This window comes from Spinacia oleracea, chromosome 3, assembly GCF_020520425.1.
Source record: "Spinacia oleracea cultivar Varoflay chromosome 3, BTI_SOV_V1, whole genome shotgun sequence".
Taxonomy (NCBI): Eukaryota; Viridiplantae; Streptophyta; class Magnoliopsida; order Caryophyllales; family Amaranthaceae; genus Spinacia; species Spinacia oleracea.
Genome location: NC_079489.1, coordinates 142,890,296 through 142,918,290, shown reverse-complemented (window position 1 = coordinate 142,918,290; position 27,995 = coordinate 142,890,296). Strand labels below are relative to the sequence as shown.

Genomic DNA, 27,995 nt, shown 5'->3' with positions numbered 1-27,995 from the left:
TTCGAGCTCGAGTTCGAACTCGGTTAAATATAACCAAAACAAGCCGAGTCATGTTAGATAGAGTTTGGCTCGTGTACCCCGCTGGGCATTTCTTTATACAAAATCGCAAACATAATTAAACGAATTAACATATATGTGTGTTGCACAAGCCAATAGTATTAAAATAAAAACTCTTAAATTTCCATTTATAACAGATCTATGTGATTACAAAGCATAAAAGGGAGCATCCTCCTTTTTTATTTGTTGATCACATATCACAAACCACAAATCACAATCCCAAGAGGGAAGCATTTGTTTTATTAAGTGCATGATCGAAATAAAGACAAACTTAATTAATTGCATAAATCAGATGCTTGCTAGCTATGTAGCCTGTAGCAAGCAAGCTGAAGCTGGTCGAAGTGACAATTAAGCTAATTGTAGAACCTTGCAACTGCATAAGTACCAGTAACCTGAGCCACAATCTTGCCTCCAAGAATTGGGTCAGTGGTCTCAGCTTTGCTTCCAGAATGTTGGTCCAGTTTCACTTCAACTACGTTCCAATCAACCGGACCTATTGGTCCAGCTTCAACATATATCTGTACGTACAACATATATGTTGTCAAAAAAACCTATAAAATATTTAAAAGTACTTTCCCTTAATTTGGTTAGTTTATTATATTATATAGTACATACCTTTCCACTTGGGCCATCTACAGCAACGATGAATTTACGAGCAGTGGTGTCTTCACCATCAGCATAGACGATTCCCCACTTAACACCTTTAGGAAGGGGTCCGGCCTGGCGCATGGCAACACCAGTGTTAATTGGGAGTGCAGGGAAGTTAGTCAAAGTGCGTCCATTCCAAAAATGAGTCTCCACTTTGTGCACGCGGCCTTTGCTAAAGTTCTTGATATCGGTCGTCAATTGATATTCTCCGGAGTTGTTGGACTTGGAACTAGCCTCATATTCCTTGGCCTTTGCTTCCAAATCAATTCCCACATCCTCCACTACTTCAGGTGTTACATTAATGTCCGCCATATCCTTTCCTTTTTCTTAATAACCTACAATTAATAAATACATTTTATAATAATAATAATAATATAATAACTTTTAAGTTTATTGGTCCTATCTATCGTATCAATAATTTTGTATCACGTGGTAAATGAGTTGTAAATATAGGACCACTATAGAATAAATGAATAGTAAATAGGACCACTATAGAATAATTACAATTCTGCATGGGCGAGGACATAATTCCTAATAGATTAAGTACACTTCCCAAGTATTTTGTTCGAGTAAATCCCCTAAACTCTACTTTATTTTTAGAGGATTGTTAGTTTAGATTATAATAATAGGGGATGAACTAGTCACTACAAGAAATCGTGTTTGTTAACGTCGGCAATAATCAGTTGTTGAAGTATTTACCGACGGTTAATGGTCGTAAATGGGTAGTCGTTAAACCTGTAGTCGTTAAATGAAAAATAAAAATTGATTTAACAGTCGATAAATTTACCGACTGATTTTAAAATTTTACCGACCAACATTATAATGGTTGGTAAAAGAGGCGGTCGGTATGTAATTAAATACAGTCAGTAATTTCTGTTAGGTTATGATACATATGACAAAACATAAATCATGCGGAAAAACCTTAATGCCAGGAAACATATTATTTACACATAATCATTTAGCATAATTTAGGAGCATACGCTTTGTAGCGTGCCCTCCCTAGCTGGCCCGAACCGAACAAGAACAAGTCTTTAGGACTCCTAATGTCGTCCCTCCGTAGATAGTCCACAGTTCGTCCGGATCCGCCTCAATTTAGACCAACTAGAATCTCCCTTAAGGTTACTAGGAATTTCGGCTATTGTGTTTACAAGTGTATGGCTGATTTTTCTTTCTAAAACTTACCCTTTGAATACTTCCATTGTATCTATAAATTATGACCCTAGGCTCTTATTTATAGAGGCATGGAAACGGAATTGGAATCCTAGTAGGATACGAATTAATTAAACTTAGAATCTTATAAGAACTCTAATTAATTAATTTATCCTTTTAGGAATAGGAATTTAATCATATACCAAATCCTAATAACTTTAGGAATCGTGCATGAGCACAAACACCCACACACGCACGGCAGCCACGAGGGCCGCCCATGCGCGTGCGTGCGAGCAGCAGCCCACGCCACGAGGACCACACAGGCGTGGCCTTGGCGCGCGCTGGGCCTGCCTTGCGGTGGGCCTGGGTGCTGCCCTTGCTGGGCATGTGGCGCGCGTTTGGTTTGTTGGGCGATGGCCCGGCTTCGTGCTGGGCCTTCGTCCGGCTGGCCTCGTCCGATGCTTATTCGTACGATACGCTTCCGATTAAATTCCCGGTTCCGGAAATCATTTCCGATACGAACAATATTTATTATTTCCGATTCCAGAATTAATTCCGTTTCAAACAAATATTTAATATTTCCGTTTCCGGAATTATTTTCCGATTCTGACAATATTTCCGTTTCCGGCAATATATCCGATTCCGGCAATATTTCCATTTCCGATAATTTTTTCCGATACGTACCATGTTTCCATTTCCGGCAACATCTACGACTTGGATAATATTTATATTTCCGATACGATCCATATTTCCGTTTCCGGCAATATCATCGTTTCCGAAGTATTCATTTCTTGCTTGTGACGATCTCAGCTCCCACTGAAACCAAGATCCGTCGATTCCGAATATCCATAGATGGAGTATTTAATGCCATTAAATACTTGGTCCGTTTACGTACTATTTGTGTGACCTTACGGGTTCAGTCAAGAGTAAGCTGTGGATTAATATCATTAATTCCACTTGAACTGAAGCGGCCTCTAGCTAGGCATTCAGCTCACTTGATCTCACTGAATTATTAACTTGCTAATTAATACTGAACCGCATTTATTAGACTTAACATTGAATGCATACTTGGACCAAGGGCACTATTTCCTTCAGTCTCCCACTTGTCCTTAGGGACAAGTGTGCATTTACCTAATTCCTTTGTCGCTCGATGCTTGCTCTTGAACATAAGGTAAGAGTTGTGATCCTTATTATGTCCAGAGGTGTTTCTCGGTTTCAGAGTTCAACTGATCAAATAAACAGATAATCATAGCCTATGATTCATCCGAGCACGGCCATGCATTTCACAGTTTCTAGCTCTCCGAGTGGCCTTGTACAACTTTTAAGCATCTCATCCCGATTTATGGGAGGACAATCCCAATTATGCGATCTTGAGATTAGACTTCGTTTGATAGGTGATTACCTGAGCGTTGCCTTTATAGCCTCCTTTTACAGTGCGACGGTTGGTCAACGTCAAAGTAACCAGTTCTCAAACAAGTAATCTCAAATCACTCAGGTATTGAGGATTTAGTGTCTAATAATTTTAATGAAATTTACTTATGACAGATTTTCATTTCTTAGAGTAAAGTTTCATAGTTCTGTCCGATACTAGTCTTCCCAAAGTAAGTATCTATGCAAATGATTATGACATTGCCATGTCCACATAGTTCAAGAAACACAACTACTAGTCATCTTGCATTCTAGTCGTCTAATGTTTTCTATGCGTCCAATTTTATAGAAAACTCCGACCAGGGACCATTTTCAACCTTTGACATTCAAGTTCACTTGATAGACATTTCTTAGTCACAGGACTGGTCCTGACAGTCTATCTTGAATATATCGTCAAATTGAAGGGACTCATCCTTCATCGAAAAACATTTCCCAAGCCAAATCTTGACAGAGTTCAACATAGGAATGCCATTTCCGATAAGTAATATGTCGTCGACATATAATACTAGGAAAGCAATTTTGCTCCCACTGACCTTCTTATATACACAAGATTCGTCTGCGTTCTTGATGAAACCAAAGTCACTTACTGCTTCATAAAAACGTATATTCCAGCTCCTTGATGCCTGCTTCAATCCGTAGATTGATTTCCTTAGCTTGCATACCTTTTTAGCATTCTTTGGATCCTCAAAACCTTCAGGCTGTGTCATGAACACAGTTTCTGTTAAAACGCTGTTTAAGAAAGCGGTTTTGACATCCATCTGCCATATTTCGTAATCGTAATATGCAGCGATTGCTAACATTATCCGAATAGACTTTAGCATTGCAACTGGTGAAAAGGTTTCATCGTAATCCACACCGTGGACTTGCCTGTAACGTTTTGCCACCAATCTAGCTTTGAAAACTTCAAGTTTCCCATCCTTGTCCTTTTTCAGTTTGAAAACCCATTTGCTTCCAATGGCTTGGTAGCCATCTGGCAAATCGACCAAATCGCACACTTGGTTTTCAGACATGGAGTCTAATTCAGATTGCATGGCTTCTTGCCATTGCTTGGAGCTAGGGCTCGTCATAGCTTGTTTGTAAGTCGCAGGTTCATCACTTTCAAGTAATAGAACGTCATAGCTCTCGTTCGTCAAAATACCTAAGTACCTTTCCGGTTGAGATCTATATCTCTGCGATCTACGCGGAGTTACATCTCTAGATTGACCATGATCCTCACCAAATTCTTCTAAAGATCTCTGAGTTTCATCTTGAATGTCATCTTGAGCATTCTCTAGAGTTTGTTGCTCGACTCGAATTTCTTCGAGGTCTACTTTTCTCCCACTTGTCATTTTGGAAATGTGATCTTTCTCCAAAAAGACACCATCTCGAGCAACAAACACCTTTTTCTACTCAGATGTATTGTAGAAGTAATACCCCTTTGTTTCCTTTGGATAGCCCACAAGGATACATTTGTCAGATTTTGGATGAAGTTTGTCTGAAATTAATCGTTTGACGTATACTTCACATCCCCATATCTTAAGAAAAGACACTTTTTGAGGTTTTCCAAACCATAACTCATATGGAGTCTTTTCGACAGCTTTAGAGGGAGCTCTATTTATAGTGAGTGCAGCTGTATTTAGTGCATGTCCCCAAAATTCTATTGGAAGTTCGGCCTGACCCATTATTGACCTAACCATGTCTAGCAAGGTTCTGTTCCTCCGTTCTGACACACCGTTCAATTGTGGTGTTCCAGGAGGAGTCAATTCTGATAGAATTCCACATTCTTTCAAATGGTCATCAAATTCATAGCTCAGATATTCACCGCATCTATCAGACCGCAGTGCCTTAATCTTCTTGCCTAATTGATTCTCTACATCACTCTGAAATTCCTTGAATTTATCAAAGGATTCAGACTTATGCTTCATTAGGTAGACATAACCATATCTACTGAAGTCATCAGTGAAAGTGATAAAGTAGCTGAAACCACCTCTAGCATTTGTACTCATTGGTCCACATACATCTGTATGGATTAAACCCAATAGTTCAGTTGCTCTTTCTCCAACTTTAGAGAAAGGTTGCTTTGTCATTTTGCCAAGTAAACATGATTCGCACTTACCATAATCCTCTAAGTCAAATGGTTCTAGAATTCCTTCCTTTTGAAGTCTTTCCATGCGTTTCAAGTTAATATGGCCTAATCGACAATGCCACAGATAGGTGAGATCTGAATCATCCTTTTTGGCCTTTTTGGTATTTATGTTATAAACTTGTTTGTCGTGATCTAATAAATAAAGTCCATTGACTAATCTAGCAGATCCATAAAACATCTCTTTAAAATAAAACGAACAACTATTGTCTTTTATTAAAAAGGAAAATCCCTTAGCATCTAAGCAAGAAAGTGAAATGATATTTTTAGTAAGACTTGGAACATGGAAACACTCTTCCAGTTCCAAAACTAGCCAAGAGGGCAACGACAAATGATAAGTTCCTACAGCTAATGCAGCAATCCGTGCTCCATTTCCCACTCGTAGGTCGACTTCACCCTTGCTTAACTTTCTACTTCTTCTTAGTCCCTGAGAATTGGAACATAAGTGTGAGCCACAACCTGTATCTAATACCCAAGAAGTTGAATTAACAAGTGTACAGTCTATAACAAAAATACCTGAAGATGGAACAACTGTTCCGTTATTCTGATCTTCCTTTAGCGTCAAGCAATCTCTCTTCCAATGCCCCTTCTTCTTGCAGTAGAAGCATTCGGATTCAGAAGTGGGTTGACTGACCTTCCTCTTTTCAGACTTGGCGCCAGTTTGCTTAGTTGGGCTGGCCTTGTTGCCACCTTTCTTAGCATTCCTCTTCTTTCCAGATTTCTTGAACTTGCCCCCACGCACCATAAGCACATCTTGCTTATCACTTTTGAGCGTCTTTTCAGCGGTCTTCAGCATACCGTGAAGCTCAGTGAGCGTTTTGTCCAGACTATTCATACTGTAGTTCAGTTTGAACTGATCATACCCGTTATGAAGAGAATGGAGGATGGTGTCTACAGCCATTTCCTGAGAGAATTGTTGATCCAGCCGACTCATATTCTCAATGAGTCCAATCATTTTGAGAACATGTGGACTTATGGGCTCGCCTTTCTTAATCTTGGTCTCAAGAATTTGCCTATGAGTCTCGAATCTTTCGACTCGAGCCAGATCTTGGAACATGTTCTTCAACTCACTGATGATTGTGAAAGCATCTGAGTTGATGAACGTTTTCTGCAGATCTGCACTCATGGTGGCGAGCATTAGACATTTCACATCCTTGTTGGCATCAATCCAACGATTGAGGGCTGCCTGAGTGACCCCGTCGCCTGCGGCTTCGGGCATCGCCTCTTCCAGGACATACTCATTTTCTTCCTGCATAAGAACTATTTGCAAGTTCCTTTGCCAGTCAAGGAAGTTTTTCCCGCTCAACTTCTCCTTTTCGAGAATTGATCGAATGTTGAATGAATTGTTGTTTGCCATAATTAAAACTACAATTGAAAAGAATAAACAAATAAATAATCATTCACAGTTTCTCTTAATAAACTTAAATTCTAGCATATATGCATAATTCAACGTTCATTAAGCATTTTGTTCAAGTTATGTGTTCCGGCAGGTGTGAATAAAATGATTCCAAGATCCTAAAATCCATTGAAGAATTAAGCACATTATGTATTTAGACTTAATTCTAAATCCTTTAGGTAAGCAAAAGCCTTTTGCTAATAGTCTATAAACTATTCTTGGTTGATAGCCACGTCTAAGAACTTATTAGGTAAACCTATCGATTTTGCCACGACATAAAAGGACTCCTTACTTATAATCGTTGAGTTTCACCAAAACTAACATGTACTCACAATTATTTGTGTACCTTACCCCTTTAGTATCGATAAGTAACACCTCGCTATGGCGGAAAACTATTACTAAGATCGATGAAAAAAGGATATCCAAGTAAGTGTTATTTTGGCATGGCACCTTTTAACTCAATTTTTAAGTTTGGAACTTAAGGCTCTTACTATGTTGGTTAGATTTTAAGTGAACTAAAATCCTTAATCATGCAACATAATCAAGCTTTGATCTCATGCATATTTAAGACATATTTAAAAGCAATAAATAACTTAAAACATGCATAAGATAAATGTGATCTAGTATGGCCCGACTTCATCTTGAAGCTTCAACTTCAAAGTCCGTCTAGAAAATCTCCGTGGGAGGCGCCATTTTCTTCAAATAGGATAAGCTATAATTAAACTAATTACAACTATTTGATGGTACGCATACCATATTTGAATTGAAAAACAATTTTGGTACTTTAGACCAATTACATTCAAATTAATGGTACGCAGACTATATTTTCTATCCTATTTGGGCCATACTAGTCACTTCATAACCTGCAAAACAGTACATATACAATATATACCATTCACCCATTCATTATCATGAATGGCCCACTTAGCTGGTTAGTAAAACACGTTATGCATTACATAAATATTTGCAGCAATTAATCAAGGGCACCAATAATCTACCAATTATTCAGTCCTTATTAATTCTAATCAAGTTGTTTAACCTTAAGGGATTTGTAGACCTAATCAAGAGTTTATGACTAAAAATGCTCCCACTTAAACCAATAAATTCATATTCTTTACTAATTTTAAACATAAAAATATATTTCTAGTCTAACCGGAAACATACAAATTTAATTAAAATTTAAATCTCATATAAATTTATAATCGAATCCATTAATTTAATTTATTTCAGTTGAATTAAACGAATTTAAATTAATTGAAGATTTAATTTTAGTAAAATAATTAGTATAAATAAAATTTATAATAATTATAATATTCAAAATTAAAATCCAAGAAAATAATTTAAATTTCAAATTTTAAAATTAATTAAAATCGTTTCCGAACTGAAAATTAAAATTAAAATTTAAAACTCGATAATCGTAACATGACGAGCACTTGGGCTTGCGCCCAAGCCCCATCGATTGCACGACCATCGCTGGCCCATGGCACGTCATCGCAGCAGCCACGCGCAAACGCAGCAAGCCAAGCTACGCTTGCGCGCAGCCTGCCCGCCCATCGCACCGTAGCAGCAACGATGTGCTCGCTCGCTTGCTCTCACTACTAGAATATCTACATTTAACAACAAAATAGTTAAGATGGAGTTAGAAATTAGTCGTTAACATGAGCAACGCGCTTTTGTAGTACGACCAAAATTAAAATCGTCGTCATTGGCTAAAATAAAAAAAATAAAGGAAAAATAAAAACAACTTTGTTTGTCGTTATTTCTAACATTCGGAGCAAAGTCCTATAATTTTTGAAGTCCCTGAAATTCCCTTCACCTTCAACCTAAAAAGTAAAATTCCCCTTTGTGAAATTGATATCGACAAAATGTTTCATCCTCTTTCTTTCTCTTTCACTACATATCCTAGCCCCCAATTTCCAAACCCTTCAATTTTAGATAGCTAAACCTTTCATCTACCACCCTATTAATCCAAGTAATGAATTTTATTAAAACCCTAGATTTTGCAGCAAACATGGGGGAGGTTAATTGCGAGTGTCAATGGCTTATTTTAGAGAGCAAGGATTAGAGAAGCGGTGGAACAACACCAATGCATTGTGAAAGAGTGAGAAAATGGAGAACGAAAGGTGAATTGTGAGGTTGAAGTGATTTCATGGAGGAAGTGTCGGGTTAAGGTAAAGGTCGATATCAAATCGGCTTGGAATGCTCTTATAGATTGTGAATACCTCGCTGATTTTGTCGCAAATCTTGTTTGCAGGTAATGTTTAATTTTAAATTTGATTGCACTAGTATTTGTGTCTTTCAAATATCTCTGGATTTGTTATTATTTGTTAAGTTTTTAATGAAATAAATAGTTTTGTTTAATACTTCGCATTTTCATTCGCTTAAGGCGTTTTTTGATCCTAAAATTCACATTTTTAGACCGTCTGATATGAATCTGCATCAGCAGTTGAAGCAATTGGTTTAGAATGGGAGATTGTATGAAGGACTCCATCACTTGGTCTTTCATGGTCATTTAATAGGAACTTATGCGATTATAAATCATATGTTCTTCTGTAGATTCACATTCTTACTCGTGGCCCCCTATGTTTGAATAGCTTTGGTATTGATTGATTATATCAAATTTGCAAGATCCCCGTATAATAAATCTATAGAAAATGAACCAATCATTCTTATTTATTGTGTAATTTTATGCCTGCTCGATGTCACAAAGTAGATTCTCTATTAAGTGTAATAGACCTGACTTCCAGGCTGCTGAAAAAATAAGTATGTTATTAACTCCTTCATCTTGTTTTCACCTAGTTGATACTTGTAATTTTGTTTATTCAATATGCATTCATTTATATCTGAAGAATTATCTGGTTGTTTTTCGGAAACATCATAAACCTAATGTTGAGCATCAACTCAGGCCTACCTTGATGGTGTGCTTGATCTTGCTTCACCTTTATTTATGCGAGCTTTTGTCGTACATTAGCAAATCATGTTGGTTTAGCGGATATTGTTGGCAACCGTTCTGCATTTCCTTATCCAAGTTAGGGTGAGTGTTTGAAACTCTTTTTTTATGTGCTACCCCTTTCTCTCAATCTAAAATGATCACTTATGTAGTCATAAGGTTTCTCTTTGCTAGGAGATTTTGAAAATATAAAAGATTAAATATGCAAAACAATCGTGTATTATTCTTCTAAACCGTGGTTTCTCATTTTTTTTTCACTTGTTTTTTGATGGGTGATATGATGGATATAGGAATATAATGGTGTCACTCTTAACCCTAAGCATGTGTGGAGAATGTGGACTACATGAGTTCCTTTCCCCTTCTTTTCTTTTCTTTTCTTTTCTTCTTTGTTTTTTTTTTGTGTGTATCTATCAGGGTGATATTGGTAAGATTAATGATATACCAAATTGAGTTCCTCAATCAAATCGTAATCCTTTGAGCAGGCTAAAGGCTGGAACATTTCCTGGACACTTCTTGCACTGACATTTCCTTCATAGATTGTATTCTGCTTTAATTTTTGTTTTCGACTAGCATAGCTAACTTTGTTTCTATTTCGTGTTTATGGATTGCATTCATTCAGCGTCACGACATAATCGAAAATGATTGATGCAAGTATGCAAAAACTCCAGACAAAATGATGCTGTTGTTCCTAAGTTTTGGTTGATGACACACACACATATTGCAAACTTCCTGATTATGGTTGCTAAATGACTTTGAACAGGTAAATGCCCAAGTTTCTATTAGGATAGGAACTTGAATAAGCTGGTGAAGTTCCTGATGTACACTTGGAACAGTCACTGGAGTTCCAGAGCTGGAAGTTGTATTTGTTCCAGTTTGAAGTCACAAGAGGAGCAACACAGTTACATATCAAGAGTTCCGAATATCCACAAGAACTATTACAGACTCATGGCAACGAGTTCCTATTTAAACAAAAGAGGAACTCATTATTGTTCCTGAGCTGGAACAAGTGAAGCTTCAGAGTTGAATGCCTCACCAAAGGAAAGACATATATGTCTAGGTAGTTTATCTTACTTAGACTATATGTAATATATTAATATGCTAAGTAGTATATAAGGAACTAGAGGAACTTGGATTACTCGTGTGTTTTTGTCAAAAATATCAAGCAACACAGTTTTAAGGAAAACACTTTTAAATAAAATATCTTTTCCTATTTAATAAGAATAAGATTTTCATCACATTCTGTTACTTAAATAAAAACAGTTTTTATCTTCCTAAAACTTCTCCTATTTATTTTGACAAAATAAATAAACATTTTTCAGTGATTGACATAGTCTTAAACACGTCCAGCAGTTGAGGAAGTTGTGTGGGAAGTGGTCTCCCCTTGTTCCTCAAGTCTAGGGACGTGAAAATCAAAGTGTCAGTTGTTGGCAGTTGAGTTTTTGAAGGGAACAAACCCTAAGGACAAAACTCTATATAAGGCCAAGAAGTTTTCTGAAAAAAAAACACACAAACTTTCTAAGAGTTCTTGCTTTCCTAAAAACGCATTGTCAAAGATTTTTCTAAAAACAGTTTGTGTCCTAGTTAATCCTAAGTTCCTAAGTGACATATATACACAAAAGCATCATTAATATCTAGAGTTATCCAAACACGAATTGTATTTGGTATTAGTAAGGATAGAGTTATCTTGTTGAGACTTAGAGTTTAAGTCTGAGAGAGAGAAGTGAAAGAGCTGTAATCAGAGTAGATTACTGTGAGGAACACAAGTTTGAGAGGAACTTGTGTTGGAGAGATTATTGTAATCGAGGCATTACTATAATAAAAGAATTCTCTTCTTGATTAGTGTCAAGAAGTTTTCACAATTGTTGTTATTGTCTTCTCTATTCTCAGTTCCTTGATTGTTTCTTAAGTTCCGCAAGAAACTTTATCAAAGTTCTAATTACAATTCACCCCCCCCCCCTCTTGTGCGTGTTCCTACTGGAATAACAGTTGGTATCAGAGCCAGTACTCACTAAAACACAGGAAACCCTGTTTGAGTCAAGTTCCTGAAAGTATGAACTCACAAGAGAAACTGGAAGAAGGTTACTCGACACAAAGGCCACCTATGTTCAATGGCAAGTTCTACTCATACTGGAAGAATAGAATGGAGATATTCATCAAAGCTGAAAATTACCAAGTTTGGCGTGTAATTGAAGTTGGAGACTTCGAGGTAACAAAGACCAATGCTGAAAACGAGGTAGTTCCTAAACCAATGTCTGAATTTTCTAAAGAAGACTTTGATAAATATGAGATGAATGCCATGGCTGTCAAAATCTTGCATTGTGGGCTTGGACCTCATGAACACAACAGAGTCATGGGGTGCAAGAACGCAAAACAGATTTGGGAACTACTTCAAGTAACCCACGAAGGAACTAATGAAGTTAAGCGTTCCAAAATTGACCTTTTGATGTCTAAATATGAAAGATTTGAAATGCTTCCAAAAGAAACTATTCAAGAAATGTTCACTAGATTTACTAACATAACCAATGAATTAGTTTCTCTTGGTAGAATCATTCCCACAGATGAACAGGTAAGAAAAATACTAAGAAGCATGCCACAAGATGATCGTTGGAGAACAAAGGTCACTGCACTGTTTGAGACCAAGGACTTCACCAAGTTCAACATTGAACAACTTGCTGGTTCCTTGATGACACACGAATTGCATCTTGGAGCTGCTGTTCCTGAGAGCTCAAGAAGTCGAGGACTTGCTCTAAAGGCTGAGGAACTCGATGAATCTGAACCAGATGAAGAAGAGGCTGCCATGCTGGTGAGAAGAATGAGAAAGCTCTATAGGAACTTCAAACCAGGAAACCAGAAAGGAAGGAACTTTGCCAAGAAAATCACTAGTTCCAAAACTGAGCAAGGTTGCTTCAAATGTGGAGAAACTGATCATCAAATTCGTGAATGCCCTCTGTGGGAGAACGACAAGACCAGAGGAAAAGGGAAGGAACAGGTCAAAGATCGCTTTAACAAGTCTACCTTCAACAGACCAAACTTCAAGAAGGCCATGATAGCTGCATGGGGCGAAGCAACAGACTCAGAAGACGATGAGGAACAACCAAATGAAGAAACTGCAAATCTCTGCCTTATGGCTAGAACAGAAGGAACTGATCAAGTTCCATCAGAAGAAGTAAGTTCCTCCACTCTTCAGTGTCTCTCAAAGTCAAAACTAATTGAACTGTTGCTAGAAACTCTAGATGATTACAAAAAGCTAAGTATATTAAAAGCACAAAGTGATAGAGCCTTGGAACTCAGTAAAGACCACATAAATTATCTGAACAATATTCGATCTGATGTCCAAGGCAGGTTCTTTGAATTACTAGATAGAAATACCTCTATTAATGAGTCATTCGAAAAAATTAGAAATGAAAACATCCTTCTACAAGTTCAACTCAGTCAATATAAGATGTTTAATCTAAGTTTAGATCCTACAAAATCCTTGGAGATCAACATGGGAGTTTTTAACATCGACTTAGAAAATTTAAACAAAGATCTGATCACCACAAAGGAACAAAAAGAGAAACTGGAAAGGGAACTATCCATGGCCAGGGCACAGAGACAACCACCTAAAGTTCCTCCCAAATGGATTGAGAATGCTCAATCTAAGAGAACAGAAGGATTGGGCTTTAACCATAAAACTAGTCATAAGAAAAAGTATGTGGATCTTCCTAGTGTAAAAGTCTGTTTCTCATGTGGAAGTGGAAGTCATATAAGTACTGAGTGTTCCAAGATGAAGGAACAGGATCAAAGAAACATAAATTATGTAAAGCAAAAATGGGTCAAGAAGTCTGAAGTTATAGTTGAAAAGGAACTCGAGGAAACCCGAGTTCCTGTAACTAACCTTTGATCTCTTTACAGATTCTAGTGAAGGGGAACAGCTCGTGGTATCTCGACAGCGGGTGTTCCAAACACATGACAGGAGACAAATCTAAATTCCTCTCACTAGAAGCCTACAATGGAGGAACTGTGACCTTTGGAGACAACATGAAAGGAGAAATTGTTGGAATTGGAAAAGTTGGAAGGTCAAGTTCCTACGCCATTGAAAATGTATTTTTAGTCGAGGGTTTGATGCACAGTCTACTAAGCATCTCTCAATTCTGTGACAAAGGAAACTCTGTAAGTTGTACTTCTGAAAACTGTCAAATCATAAACAATAACACTGGGAAGGTTATTTTGGAAGGAACTCGTAAAGGGAACACATATTCTGTGGATCTCAATACAGTTCCCAGGAACAATCTAACCTGCCTCAGTGCCCTTGAAGAAAATTCCCTACTATGGCACAGGAGGTTTGGACATGCTAGTTTCTCTCTGCTTGACAAACTAAGATCAAAGGAACTGGTTCGAGGACTCCCCTCAATCAAGTTCCTAACTGATAAAGTGTGTGATGCATGTGCAAAAGGCAAGCATGTCCGAAGTTCCTTTAAATCTAAGAAATTGGTAAGCACCACAAAACCATTGGAACTCATTCATATGGACTTATGTGGACCAATGAGAATTCAAAGCAGAAGTGGGAAAAAATATGTATTAGTTATTGTTGATGATTACTCTCGCTTTACTTGGGTCATATTTCTAACAAGCAAGGATGAAACGTTTGATGAGTTTGTTACATTTTCAAAGAAAATCCAGAAAACCACAGGTCACCAACTGATCCATATAAGATCAGATCATGGAACAGAATTTGAAAATTACAAATTCGATGAATACTGCAAGGAACAAGGTATGGACCACAATTTCTCAGCTCCCAGAACTCCACAACAAAATGGAGTTGTTGAGAGGAAAAATAGAACCTTAGAGGACATGGCAAGAACCATGCTAATAGCCAGTTCCCTGCCTAGGAACTTCTGGGCTGAAGCAGTCAATACTGCTTGTCACATTATAAATAGAGTTATGATTCGAGCAATCCTAAACAAAACCCCCTATGAGCTACTAAAAGGTATAAAACCCAACATCTCTTACTTTAGAGCCTTTGGCAGCAAATGTTTTGTCCACAACAATGGAAAAAGGAACTTGGGGAAGTTTGATGAAAGAAGCGATGAGGCAGTGTTCCTAGGATATGCCTTAAATAGCAAGGCTTATAGAGTTTATAACAAAAGATCTATGTGTGTTGAGGAAAGTGTACATATAATATTTGATGAATCTAACAAAACTGACATAGTACAGGAACAAGAATTTTTCGAGATTGGTTTATCTCGTGCTGCAGAAAATGATGAGGAATTCCAACCAAGCAAACACACAGCCAGAGGAACTGCTCAACAAAATCAAGAAGTTCCCGTACTAGAGGAACAAGCAGAAAACCAAGAAGATCCAGAAACAACACCAGAGGAACCCCACAATGACCAACAGGGAACTCAGGTCATAGAAGGAACTGACGAAAATGCCACAACACCAGTAGCTCAATTTCAACCTAAACCTTGGAAGCATCAAAAGTCCCACCCAATGGAACTCATTGTGAGTGACATCAGAAAAGGAACTCAGACAAGGTCACAACTAAGGAACTTTTGCGCATTCCACGCGTTCCTCTCCATATTTGAGCCAAGAAATCACTCTGAGGCTCTGGAAGACGCTGACTGGATCATTGCCATGCAAGAAGAATTAAATGAATTCAAAAGAAACAAGGTATGGCACTTGGAACCCAAACCAAAGCACCAGAAGGTGATAGGGCTGAAATGGGTGTTCCGGAACAAGAAAGATGAACATGCAACAATCATAAGGAACAAAGCAAGGTTAGTGGTCAAAGGTTATAACCAACAGGAAGGTATTGACTTTGAAGAAACGTTTGCACCTGTTGCTAGATTAGAAGCCATTAGAATCTTAATTGCTTTTGCTGCTTTCATGGGTTTTAAACTTTATCAAATGGATGTTAAATGTGCTTTCTTAAACGGTTTCTTAGAGGAAGATGTTTATGTGGAACAGCCCCCTGGATTTGAAAATCCCGAATTTCCAAATCATATTTACAAATTAGATAAGGCTCTCTATGGACTAAAACAAGCCCCTAGATCTTGGTACGAGAGATTATCAAAGTTCCTCCTTCAAAATGATTTTAAAAGAGGTAGAATAGACAAAACCTTATTCTTAAAATCTAGAGGAACTGACTTGTTAGTAGTTCAAATTTATGTTGATGATATATTATTTGGAGCAACTAATGAAAATTTGTGCAAGGATTTTGCAAGCTTGATGAGCAGTGAATTTGAAATGAGTATGATGGGGGAACTCAATTTCTTCCTTGGTTTACAAATCAAGCAAACCGAGGAGGGAATCATGATACACCAACAAAAGTATGTGAAGGAACTCCTAAAGAAATATGAGCTAGAATCAGCCAAAGTAAATCACACTCCCATGGGAACTGCTACCAGATTAGACACTGATCCAAATGGGAAAAGTGTGAATCAAACGAAATACAGAGGTATGATTGGATCACTATTATATTTAACGGCCAGTAGACCTGACATTTCTTTTAGTGTAGGACTATGTGCAAGATTTCAATCGAATCCAAAGGAGTCCCATCTAACTGCGGTGAAAAGAATACTAAGATATCTCAAAGGAACTGATGACCTATGCCTATACTATCCAAGAAGTGGATCTTTCGAGCTAAGAGGATATGCGGATGCTGATTATGCAGGTGACTTAGTGAATAGAAAAAGCACATCAGGTATGGTACAGTTCCTAGGTCCATGCATGGTTTCTTGGGGTTCCAAGAAACAGAACACTGTTGCTCTATCCACAGCTGAAGCTGAGTATGTAGCTGCTGCAGCTTGTTGCTCACAAATTCTATGGATAAAACAACAGCTAAGAGATTTTGGTATTATCTATGATTGTGTTCCTATCTATTGTGATAACACTAGTGCTATTTGTATTTCAAAAGATCCAGTTCATCATTCCCGAGTCAAACACATCCACATTAGACACCATTTCCTTAAAGATAATGTTGAGAAAGGTTTGATCAAATTAGATTTTTGCCAAACTGATCACCAAATTGCTGATATTTTAACTAAGCCTTTGAACAGAGAGAAACATGAGAAAATGAGAATGGAACTCGGAATGATCAAGCTAAGGTAATTGCCAAATTGAAATTCCTCTAAGGCAAAAGCAAAAATCATGGTACATATAGACTATTACAAACACAAAATCTTGTGTGCAAACATAGTTGAAGCTTACCATCGTGGCAAATTCACTCACACTCCAAATGAGCAAGGTAAGCAGTTCCTTTCAAACTAGTTAAGTCAGAGATACGAAATCAAGCAAGTCAAAGTCAAACACAATTTTTTTTTCATTTTCCTTTTATTTTTATCTATTTATTTTTTAAAATTCAAAACCGAATACCCATATTCAAAGAATGTTTGGAACGGTTCCATTGGCAATAAATAGGAGAAACTCTTCCCTTTCCACATTCAATCCATGCAACCCCCTTTCTCTCTCTCCCACACGCCTTCTCCACTGACATCACCTCTCCTTTCACCTATAAAAACCTCCACCATGGTTCTCACAAGCAACAACACTGATCTCACATCCCTCAAACGAAAGAGAAACCCTTCATCTCCAGTTCCCATGGATACCTCACCCATTCAATCGCCAATTCCTCTTCGATCCCACAATCCAATGCTCGCAATCACTCAGGGGGAACAAACCGACACTGACATCGAAATGAAATCCCCAATCTCAAACCCTAGATCCTCCACAAGAAAATCCAAAAAACGACGAGTGGAAGCTTCTGGTGAAAACATCGAGGAAACAGAGGAGAATGCTCAAACTCAGGGGGAAGCAAAAGGGTCCAAGAAACTCACTGCAAAGGAAAACAACCTGGTCGAGGGGTTCGCAATCAACTCAACATGGTGTGAAGCCACGAAATTTAAAGAGTTGATGGAAATCCTTGAACAACAAAAATGGGTAAGTTTGTTGAGTACCTATGCCAAATCCCCCTTAATTCCTGAAGCTATGAAAGAATTCTGCAAGAACTTTGCATGTGTTGATAATGTATGTTCAAGTAAAGTGAATGGAACTCGCATCGAATTTGATGCCTCTTATCTGGAACAGCTGTTTGGTACACCCAATAGGGGTTTTGATATGTGGCTCAAAGGTCAAATCACAGTGACCATAGATAATGTAGATGAGAAAGATATAGTTGGTTCCATTGGAGGAGATTCTAAAGTATCCACCTCCACCTCACACAACTGCTTTTCACCTCTTCAAAAATTACTGTTTAATATTGTGTGGAGAGGTGTAGTTCCTCGAACTCAGAAAAGGAACATAGCAAGTCTGTTTGATGCATGTCTCATGTATTGTCTTGAAAGGAAAATTCCCATAAACTTTCCTGCAATCATGATCAAACACTTATCCACCTGTATCCCCAAATTCAAAATTCCATACTCCTCCCTTCTTACAGAAATCTTCAAAAGCTTCTCAGTTGACCTTAGCCCATACTTTGTGATTCCCTTAAAATCCACCCAAATCCTTCAACTTGAAATGCTCCATCTATTAAATCTTAAAGTGGTTCAGGGTAAAGTCATTAGGGCTGGAAAGGAAGAGAAACAAGATGAGGAAGATCAGGAAGGAACTGTAGTTAAAGAAGAAGTGGAGGAGGAGGAGGAACTCGAACAAATAGAGGTCCCTTTATCTCGAGGGAACAGGAAGAGTGTAGGAAAAAGAAAGAGCTTGAGGGTGGCAATGAAGGAGAACAAGAAAAGAGGGCCTGTCTTCATGGAAATAAATGAGGAAGGGGATGTCAAGGAGATGCCCATAGAGGAGGATGCTGTTCCACTGAATCAAGAGGAACTGCCTGAAACTGTTGGGCCAAGAAAAAGGACACCCAGATCCTCCAAAAAGTCCAAAGCTCGTCGTGTTCCATCTGAACAGGAACATGTTCAAGATCATGGGGGTGCCTGGAACACAAAGGATGATCAGATATTGGAGCTGAAGGCAACAGTTGCTCGTCTAGTGGAACTACAGGAGGGAACAGATCACATGATTAGCTCAATGCAGGCCCACATAGGTGCATTGGTTACAAGTGTCAAGACTCTCCAAAACAATCTTCACCACTACTCAGAACAAGCCAATGCAACTCGTGCCACAGTCCTCACCAAGATCAACAATCTGGAATCTTTTGAGGAGACTGTGATAGAAGAAACTGCTGGTTCTGGTTCCCCATCCCAAGCCTAAATCACCCTATCCCATGTTTCTTTTATCTTTTGCCATGGAACAATCTTTTTAATTTGCTTTCGGTTTGTATAATTTTCAAACTTGGGTATTTGTTCCATCTTATTTTGACTTGCTTGGTTACACATATCTGTGCTTTCTAGTTTTGATCATTACTGCTTGCTTTCAATTTATTGTATGAGTTGGCTTAATACTTTGAGGCTAGCTTAACTTGCCAAACGTTGATCGTGGGGCACTGTGTTTGGAATGGCTATATTTCGTGCTATGCTTTTTGTTGATGTCAACAGGGGGAAGTCAAGGGTGCAAACTTCCAAGGCACACTCAATCCCAGTTCCTGCATCAATCTCTCTGAATCTCTCTGTAAGTTTATTTTTCTTTCTTTCTTTCTTCTCTTTAATCTTTCTCTTTTGTTTTTTAATTTTTATGTTCTGTTTGTTCCTGTTTGTACTTACTCTCTTTGTAAAAAGTTTGCAAGTGTTGTCATCACCAAAAAGGGGGAATATTGTTGTTCCTAAGTTTTGGTTGATGACACACACACATATTGCAAACTTCCTGATTATGGTTGCTAAATGACTTTGAACAGGTAAATGCCCAAGTTTCTATTAGGATAGGAACTTGAATAAGCTGGTGAAGTTCCTGATGTACACTTGGAACAGTCACTGGAGTTCCAGAGCTTGAAGTTGTATTTGTTCCAGTTTGAAGTCACAAGAGGAGCAACACAGTTACATATCAAGAGTTCCGAATATCCACAAGAACTATTACAGACTCATGGCAACGAGTTCCTATTTAAACAAAAGAGGAACTCATTATTGTTCCTGAGCTGGAACAAGTGAAGCTTCAGAGTTGAATGCCTCACCAAAGGAAAGACATATATGTCTAGGTAGTTTATCTTACTTAGACTATATGTAATATATTAATATGCTAAGTAGTATATAAGGAACTAGAGGAACTTGGATTACTCGTGTGTTTTTGTCAAAAATATCAAGCAACACAGTTTTAAGGAAAACACTTTTAAATAAAATATCTTTTCCTATTTAATAAGAATAAGATTTTCATCACATTCTGTTACTTAAATAAAAACAGTTTTTATCTTCCTAAAACTTCTCCTATTTATTTTGACAAAATAAATAAACATTTTTCAGTGATTGACATAGTCTTAAACACGTCCAGCAGTTGAGGAAGTTGTGTGGGAAGTGGTCTCCCCTTGTTCCTCAAGTCTAGGGACGTGAAAATCAAAGTGTCAGTTGTTGGCAGTTGAGTTTTTGAAGGGAACAAACCCTAAGGACAAAACTCTATATAAGGCCAAGAAGTTTTCTGAAAAAAAAACACACAAACTTTCTAAGAGTTCTTGCTTTCCTAAAAACGCATTGTCAAAGATTTTTCTAAAAACAGTTTGTGTCCTAGTTAATCCTAAGTTCCTAAGTGACATATATACACAAAAGCATCATTAATATCTAGAGTTATCCAAACACGAATTGTATTTGGTATTAGTAAGGATAGAGTTATCTTGTTGAGACTTAGAGTTTAAGTCTGAGAGAGAGAAGTGAAAGAGCTGTAATCAGAGTAGATTACTGTGAGGAACACAAGTTTGAGAGGAACTTGTGTTGGAGAGATTATTGTAATCGAGGCATTACTATAATAAAAGAATTCTCTTCTTGATTAGTGTCAAGAAGTTTTCACAATTGTTGTTATTGTCTTCTCTATTCTCAGTTCCTTGATTGTTTCTTAAGTTCCGCAAGAAACTTTATCAAAGTTCTAATTACAATTCACCCCCCCCCCCTCTTGTGCGTGTTCCTACTGGAATAACAGATGCAAGCCCCAAAATCAGACAGAATCGATTCCACTAGCAAGCTGGCAGGACAGAATATGCACAGGGTTATCGTGATCGTGCCTGACTCATTCATTAGTTAAAACTCTGATATCCTAACAGATATGGTTATTTTTCTCTTGTACTGTTTCATCAGGTTCATTACTTCGATCTCTTGTGTTCTAACTTGAAGAGTCACTACGGCTAATGCAGGCACTACGTTCCATATACTATGTCGTTTGTCCCTAAACTAATTAGGGGAGAAAAGGATGTCGTTGTTCTTAGTATGATTAGCATATGATTTAATTAATTAGTCTAATTAGAGGGTATAATTTTATATGGATAAGCATCTTCAAGTTTTGTTCAACCTTCCATCAATCCACTACTTCTTTAGTCTGCAAGACTCTTAACTGATTCTTTACCGTACGTGTTCCATTTTTTTTATATTATATTTTTTTATGTACAAAGTAGTTCCACTATTTGATACTCCATACTTCTTTGCAGATTGACACTAGATTTGTGGAAGTGATGACATTCAGGTAAATAGTCCCACCGGCCTCTTCACATGATCCTTTTCTAGAGTTGTGGTTTCTTCTGCTAGTATAAAGCTTGCATTTTGTTGGGTTACTGATTTCCTAGCATGTAGAAAGACTAATTTAGTAGTTAATGGAGGATAAATTTTGAGATATTGTTCATTCTTCTTGTATTGTAAGAACTTGTAATCAGCTTTCCTCGTGTCTAGACATTTTATACACTGTAACTTTGCCTTACATTCAACTTCCTTTACATACACAGAAAACACCACATGGCATTTTTTTCAGAAGTCGGATCTATTCTTCGTCTGAATGCTACAACCTCTGTGCTTTAAAATTCAAGTTTAGGAAACAGAACCTGCAACAACTTTGGTAAGGTCATTCACATTCAATTGTTGTTGATATTACTTAAGATCACTGAAGAGACGAATTTGATACTAGAAACCAAGCAATGAATCAAAATCGAAATTACCCTTATTATTAATTTCTGTCACTTTATTTCGTCCACCCCTCTTATCAATTTTCGATTTGCAGTGGATGCCCTTCCAAGAATATGCAATGCAGTATTTTGTTCAGAGATATGAGATCTAATTTCCTGAGGTACATGGTTAAAATTTGCAACGCAAGAATGGAGGGTCAGTATTCAGGATTTCCGGCCAACAGTGGCTATCAACCAAACTTTAGAGATGGACGCAAATTCATCTGCTTCAACAATCAGTCTTTCAAATGAGATACATAGCTAACTATGTACAACATACGTAAAATATCGTATAGTGGATATGCACATCATGACACTAGAATTAAAGGGTGTCATTACTGAATGATACTCAAGAGAACGCTTCAACTAGTTAGATTTTGTTTTGTTCTTTTAGATTGAACAAGAATTACTTATCTTTTAGTTTTTTAGAATTTAAAGATGAGTGTTGTAATTTTTGGTTTCACATAACTTGAAATTCTATTGTCAATAATCTTTCGAGTAATGCAATTTTCATTTGTTTTAATTGATTAATTTATAGTTATCTATATTGTTTCACAGGGAAAGTATAGGTGTTTCGAAGGAAGCAAATAATATTTCTATGATTGCAATATTAGCGACAAAATAGTTGGTTGTTATTTCTTAATTGATCATCATGAATAAGTATCTAAAGACGGATTACTGTTTCGTCGTTAACAATTAACGACGAATTATCATTTCGTCGTTAACTTTTAACGATGAAATTGCAACTTCGTTGTTAATAATTAATGACGAATTATGATTTCGTCGCTAAAAGTTAACGACGAAACGATAATCCATCGTTAATTGTTAACGACGAAACGGTAATCCGTCGCTAATGCTTAACGACGAAATCATAGTTCGTCGTTAATAAACGTCAATTATTAACGACGAACATCCTCGTTAAAGCCAATAACGACGGAACCTGTTACAACGAACATCATGACCGTCGTTGAAGGTTTTAACGACGAAAGTTGAGGCTTTTAACGACGAAATTGTTCGTCGTTAAATGTCAATTTTCTAGTAGTGTGATCTCGCAAGCATGCGCTCGAGGCCACGCGTGTTGGCGCGCTGAGCTGCGATCGCTGGGCGACCAGCTCTCGCCCTCGCGCGCGCGCCTCTGCTTGTACCGTGCCATCGCTGCTTGCTCATCGCCCACATGCGCGCAGCGCTCGGCACAAGGCAGGGCTGCTGCCTTGTGCTCGCGCGCCATCGCCTTGCTCGCTGCATTCGTACCGCATGGGCGACGAGCTCCCTTGCTCGCCGTCGCATGCCCGCACTATACAACACCCCTTAAGGGTAACACGTAGCGTCCATTGCTTTGTGCGTGCAACTTTTATGAGCGATTGCATAAAAATTTAAAATTTTTAATTCAAAATTAATGAAAAATTAATAAAATATATTAATTTCATTATTTTAAGGCGAAAAATCAAAAATTCATTAATCAATTAATTTCCGATTAACATGGATTCAAATCTAGGTCATAAAAATTTAAAATTTAACACAAATTAACAATTTTTATGGTGGTTTTTAATCATAGGTATCTAATTAAATTATTAATTAATTATGAAAATCAAATCAATTCTAAATTATTCAAATTTTCAACAAATTAATTATAATTAAAAATTAGATTGCATAATTAACAAGGCTAGGCATTCAAACTTGTTAAACATATACAGTAGGTCAATAAAAAATTCAAGATTTTTCAACAAGAATCGCAAATATTTAATTTAACTTCTTAAATTTACAAACTTTTGCGTTCGAAAAACTAAGGTTAGTCATAATTAACAAGGCTAGTCATAGTTAGGCTTCGAATTTGGGAATTCTGGGTTTCGGCGAAAAATATAAATTTTTTTCAAAATTTTAGAATGCCTTTTACATGCGGAATTGACACAAAAATCACTCGATTTGGTTGAGTAACGAACATTCTGCCGAAAAACTGCGTACATATAATTAAATAAACGCAATTTGCAATTAATTAACAATTACGAAAATTAATCACCCCTTTTAATTCTTGCAAATTTGTAATATTTAACCATGTTTATGCAATTTAGATTATGAAAATAATAAGAGGCTCGTGATACCACTGTTAGGTTATGATACATATGACAAAACATAAATCATGCGGAAAAACCTTAATGCCAGGAAACATATTATTTACACATAATCATTTAGCATAATTTAGGAGCATACGCTTTGTAGCGTGCCCTCCCTAGCTGCGCCCGAACCGAACAAGAACAAGTCTTTAGGACTCCAAATGTCGTCCCTCCGTAGATAGTCCACAGTACGTCCGGATCCGCCTAAAGTTAGACCAACTAGAATCGCCCTTAAGGTTACTAGGAATTTCGGCTATTGTGTTTGCAAGTGTATGGCTGATTTTTCTTTCAAAAACTTACCCTTTGAATACTTCAATTGTATCTATAAATTATGACCCTAGGCTCTTATTTATAGAGGCATGGAAAGGGAATTGGAATCCTAGTAGGATACAAATTAATTAAACTTAGAATCCTATAAGAACTCTAATTAATTAATTTATCCTTTTAGGAATAGGAATTTAATCAAATACCAAATCCTAATAACTTTAGGAATCGTGCATGAACACAAACACACACACGCACGGCAGCCACGAGGGCCACCCATGCGCGTGCGTGCGAGCAGCAGCCCACGCCACGAGGCCCACACAGCTGTGGCCATGGCGCGCGCTGGGCCTGCCTTGCGGTGGGCCTGGGCGCTGCCTTGGCTGGGCGTGTGGCGCGCGTTTGGGTTGCTGGGCGATGGCCCGGCTTCGTGCTGGGCCTTCGTCCGGCAGGCCTCGTACGATGCTTATTCGTACGATACGCTTCCGATTAAATTCCCGGTTCCGGAATTCATTTCCGATACGAACAATATTTATTATTTCCGATTCCGGAATTAATTTCCATTTCGAACAAATATTTAATATTTCCGTTTCCGGAATTATTTTCCGATTCCGATAATATTTCCGATTCTGACAATATTTCCGTTTCCGGCAATATTTCCGATTCCGGCAATATTTCCATTTCCGTTAATATTTTCCGATACGTACCATGTTTCCGTTCCCGGCAACATCTAAGACTTGGATAATATTTATATTTCCGATACGATCCATATTTCCGTTTTCGGCAATATCATTGTTTCCGAAGTATTCATTTCTTGACGATCTCAGCTCCCACTGAAACCAAGATCCGTCGATTCCGAATATCCATAGATGGAGTATTTAATGCCATTAAATATTTGATCCGTTTACGTACTATTTGTGTGACCCTACGGGTTCAGTCAAGAGTAAGATGTGGATTAATATCATTAATTCCACTTGAACTGAAGTGGCCTCTAGCTAGGCATTCAGCTCACTTGATCTCACTGAATTATTAACTTGTTAATTAATACTGAACCGCATTTATTAGACTTAACATTGAATGCATACTTGGACCAAGGGCACTATTTCCTTCAATTTCATAAAAAATAAATAAGCTAAAACCAATAAACACAATTGTTGATTAAAAAGAATGTCATGAAATTGATTTGCTTACTTGGGTATCATTTCATTAATGTCTTATTGGTTTAAACCGATTATTTTGGCAATATATAAAAAACCAAACCACACAAAATATTTTTAATAATGTGGTTTTGATTTGATCCGGTTTGGCATGTACGGAGTAATATAGTAAGTTTGGTGTGGATTTGGTCTCAAACCGGAATGTGTCCATCCCTAAACAAATTACACCACCTTTTAATTATGTTGTTAGGTCCCTTAAAAAAATGTTATGCTGTTAGTTGAGTTAGGGTTTTAGAGTAAATAAGTGATTCTAATTTTCATAAATAAAACTTCTCTAAAAGAACGTTAATAAATTTCACAACTCCATGTCTCCTTGTCTCAATTTATTGAAGTATTCTTGAACTTTTTATAATCGTCTTATTTTTTTTCTATCATTCTTGATTGATACTTCAACTGATTTTGGTTGCGATCATTTGTTGTTTCCTTTTTTTCATTTCATTTGTTTGTTATTTTAATTACTTTCCTTGTTTTTTTCTTTTACTTGTTCGATTGTTATTGCTTCAATTCCCTTTTATATTTTTTTTCTTCATGTGTTTAGTCAATTATTTTTCTGCCTTTCTCATTGTTTCCTAAATGAGAGATTAGATGGTACATACATCATGACATAATTAAGCGGCTATAAGGTGAAAATTTATTGAATTTTTGAGACAATAGATGAAATAAATGAAGAGAATAGATAAATGAAGGGAGTACGTACAACGTAACTAATACTTCGTATCATACTTGTAATTATAGTTTAAGAATAAGTTATCTATGATGTCACTATATTGAGTGCTACACACGATTTATTCATATTTTCATTCATAGGCTTGAAATGAGTAGCAAAGTCTTTATGTGTATACCTATAACTATGGACTCGATTAACAACATTAATTAATATATGTTAAATTAAAACCTGCTAAGAAAAATAGCGCTATTTTCGACTTTACATTAATACAAAATGTATTTTATTCTTAGCAGGCTTTATATAAGAAATTTATTTAAAAAAAACTAGTAGAGTGCGACTTTGTTTTAATTTTTACATAGCTTAAACACAATTTTTGTGTACGTCGAATAAGAAAAACAGGGAAATTATTTTGTGCTTATTGTTGGAATATGCTTTATTAGTTATATAATCGAATGAAGGTTTTAAAAAACGTGAAACTCTAATTTTATCAAGCCTAGCCACATAAAGAAATTGAAGCTCGAGGTAAGTTCGAGCTCGAGTTCGAACTCGGTTAAATATAACCAAAACAAGCCGAGTCATGTTAGATAGAGTTTGGCTCGTGTACCCCGCTGGGCATTTCTTTATACAAAATCGCAAACATAATTAAACGAATTAACATATATGTGTGTTGCACAAGCCAATAGTATTAAAATAAAAACTCTTAAATTTCCATTTATAACAGATCTATGTGATTACAAAGCACAAAAGGGAGCATCCTCCTTTTTTATTCGTTGATCACATATCACAAACCACAAATCACAATCCCAAGAGGGAAGCATTTGTTTTATTAAGTGCATGATCGAAATAAAGACGAACTTAATTAATTGCATAAATCAGATGCTTGCTAGCTATGTAGCCTGTAGCAAGCAAGCTGAAGCTGGTCGAAGTGACAATTAAGCTAATTGTAGAACCTTGCAACTGCATAAGTACCAGTAACCTGAGCCACAATCTTGCCTCCAAGAATTGGGTCAGTGGTCTCAGCTTTGCTTCCAGAATGTTGGTCCAGTTTCACTTCAACTACGTTCCAATCAACCGGACCTATTGGTCCAGCTTCAACATATATCTGTACGTACAACATATATGTTGTCAAAAAAACCTATAAAATATTTAAAAGTACTTTCACTTAATTTGGTTAGTTAATTATATTATATAGTACATACCTTTCCACTTGGGCCATCTACAGCAGCGATGAATTTACGAGCAGTGGTGTCTTCACCATCAGCATAGACGATTCCCCACTTAACACCTTTAGGAAGGGGTCCGGCCTGGCGCATGGCAACACCAGTGTTAATTGGGAGTGCAGGGAAGTTAGTCAAAGTGCGTCCATTCCAAAAATGAGTCTCCACTTTGTGCACGCGGCCTTTGCTAAAGTTCTTGATATCGTTCGTCAATTGATATTCTCCGGAGTTGTTGGCCTTGGAACTAGCCTCATATTCCTTGGCCTTTGCTTCCAAATCAATTTCCCACATCCTCCACTACTTCAGGTGTTACATTAATGTCCCCTATATCCTTTCCTTTTTCTTAATAACCTACAATTAATAAATACATTTTATAATAATAATAATAATATAATCAACACAGCAACGTACAAAATAGGAAAAATAACTAAAGGGAAATCCCATAACTAGATTGTACATGCAACATCTTAGCTCCCTAAAGATCGACTATATGAATTAATACTACATATAATATTTTACCTTAGTCGTTAAAATTAACACTACATATTTCTACATATTTAATAAAAGGGAAGAGGAAAATTAACAGGAAAAGTAAATAAGAAACAAGAAGATTACCTTAACTTTGAGATATATAATAATAAGAAAACACGGAATTGAAGGTGAGATTGTATTACTTGATATACATGAAGCAAAATCGATTGCATATTTATTGACTAAGGCATTCGCAAAGGCACAACCATACTGAACAAGCTAATATAAGGATAAGTG

At 37.0% G+C, this 27,995-nt stretch overlaps 1 protein-coding gene across 2 annotated transcripts; it reads right to left on the bottom strand.

Moving 5' to 3' along the window:
• Positions 1–153: 153 nt before the first annotated feature.
• Positions 154–27,995, bottom strand: LOC130470556 (uncharacterized). Of its 2 annotated transcripts, none has more exons than XM_056840874.1 (3): positions 27,843–27,949; positions 673–1,040; positions 154–575 (listed from the first exon to the last, which is right to left on the bottom strand). In XM_056840874.1, exons 2-3 carry the CDS (start codon positions 1,015–1,017, stop codon positions 411–413), a joined length of 510 nt encoding a protein of 169 aa, XP_056696852.1. In that variant the 5' UTR covers positions 1,018–1,040; positions 27,843–27,949; the 3' UTR covers positions 154–410. The 2 variants fall into 2 exon arrangements, with proteins under 2 accessions (XP_056696852.1, XP_056696853.1); XM_056840875.1 differs by lacking the exons at positions 154–575; positions 673–1,040 and adding exons at positions 26,691–27,112; positions 27,210–27,578 and having other exon boundaries at positions 27,843–27,995.

Bases quoted from the DNA above. Each gene is read 5' to 3' on its own strand.
- LOC130470556 (XM_056840874.1), bottom strand. From the start codon at position 1,017: ATGGCGGACATTAATGTAACACCTGAAGTAGTGGAGGATGTGGGAATT. The intron at 576-672 runs GTATGTACTATA...TTGTACGTACAG, and splicing joins TAGATGGCCCAAGTGGAAAG to ATATATGTTGAAGCTGGACC.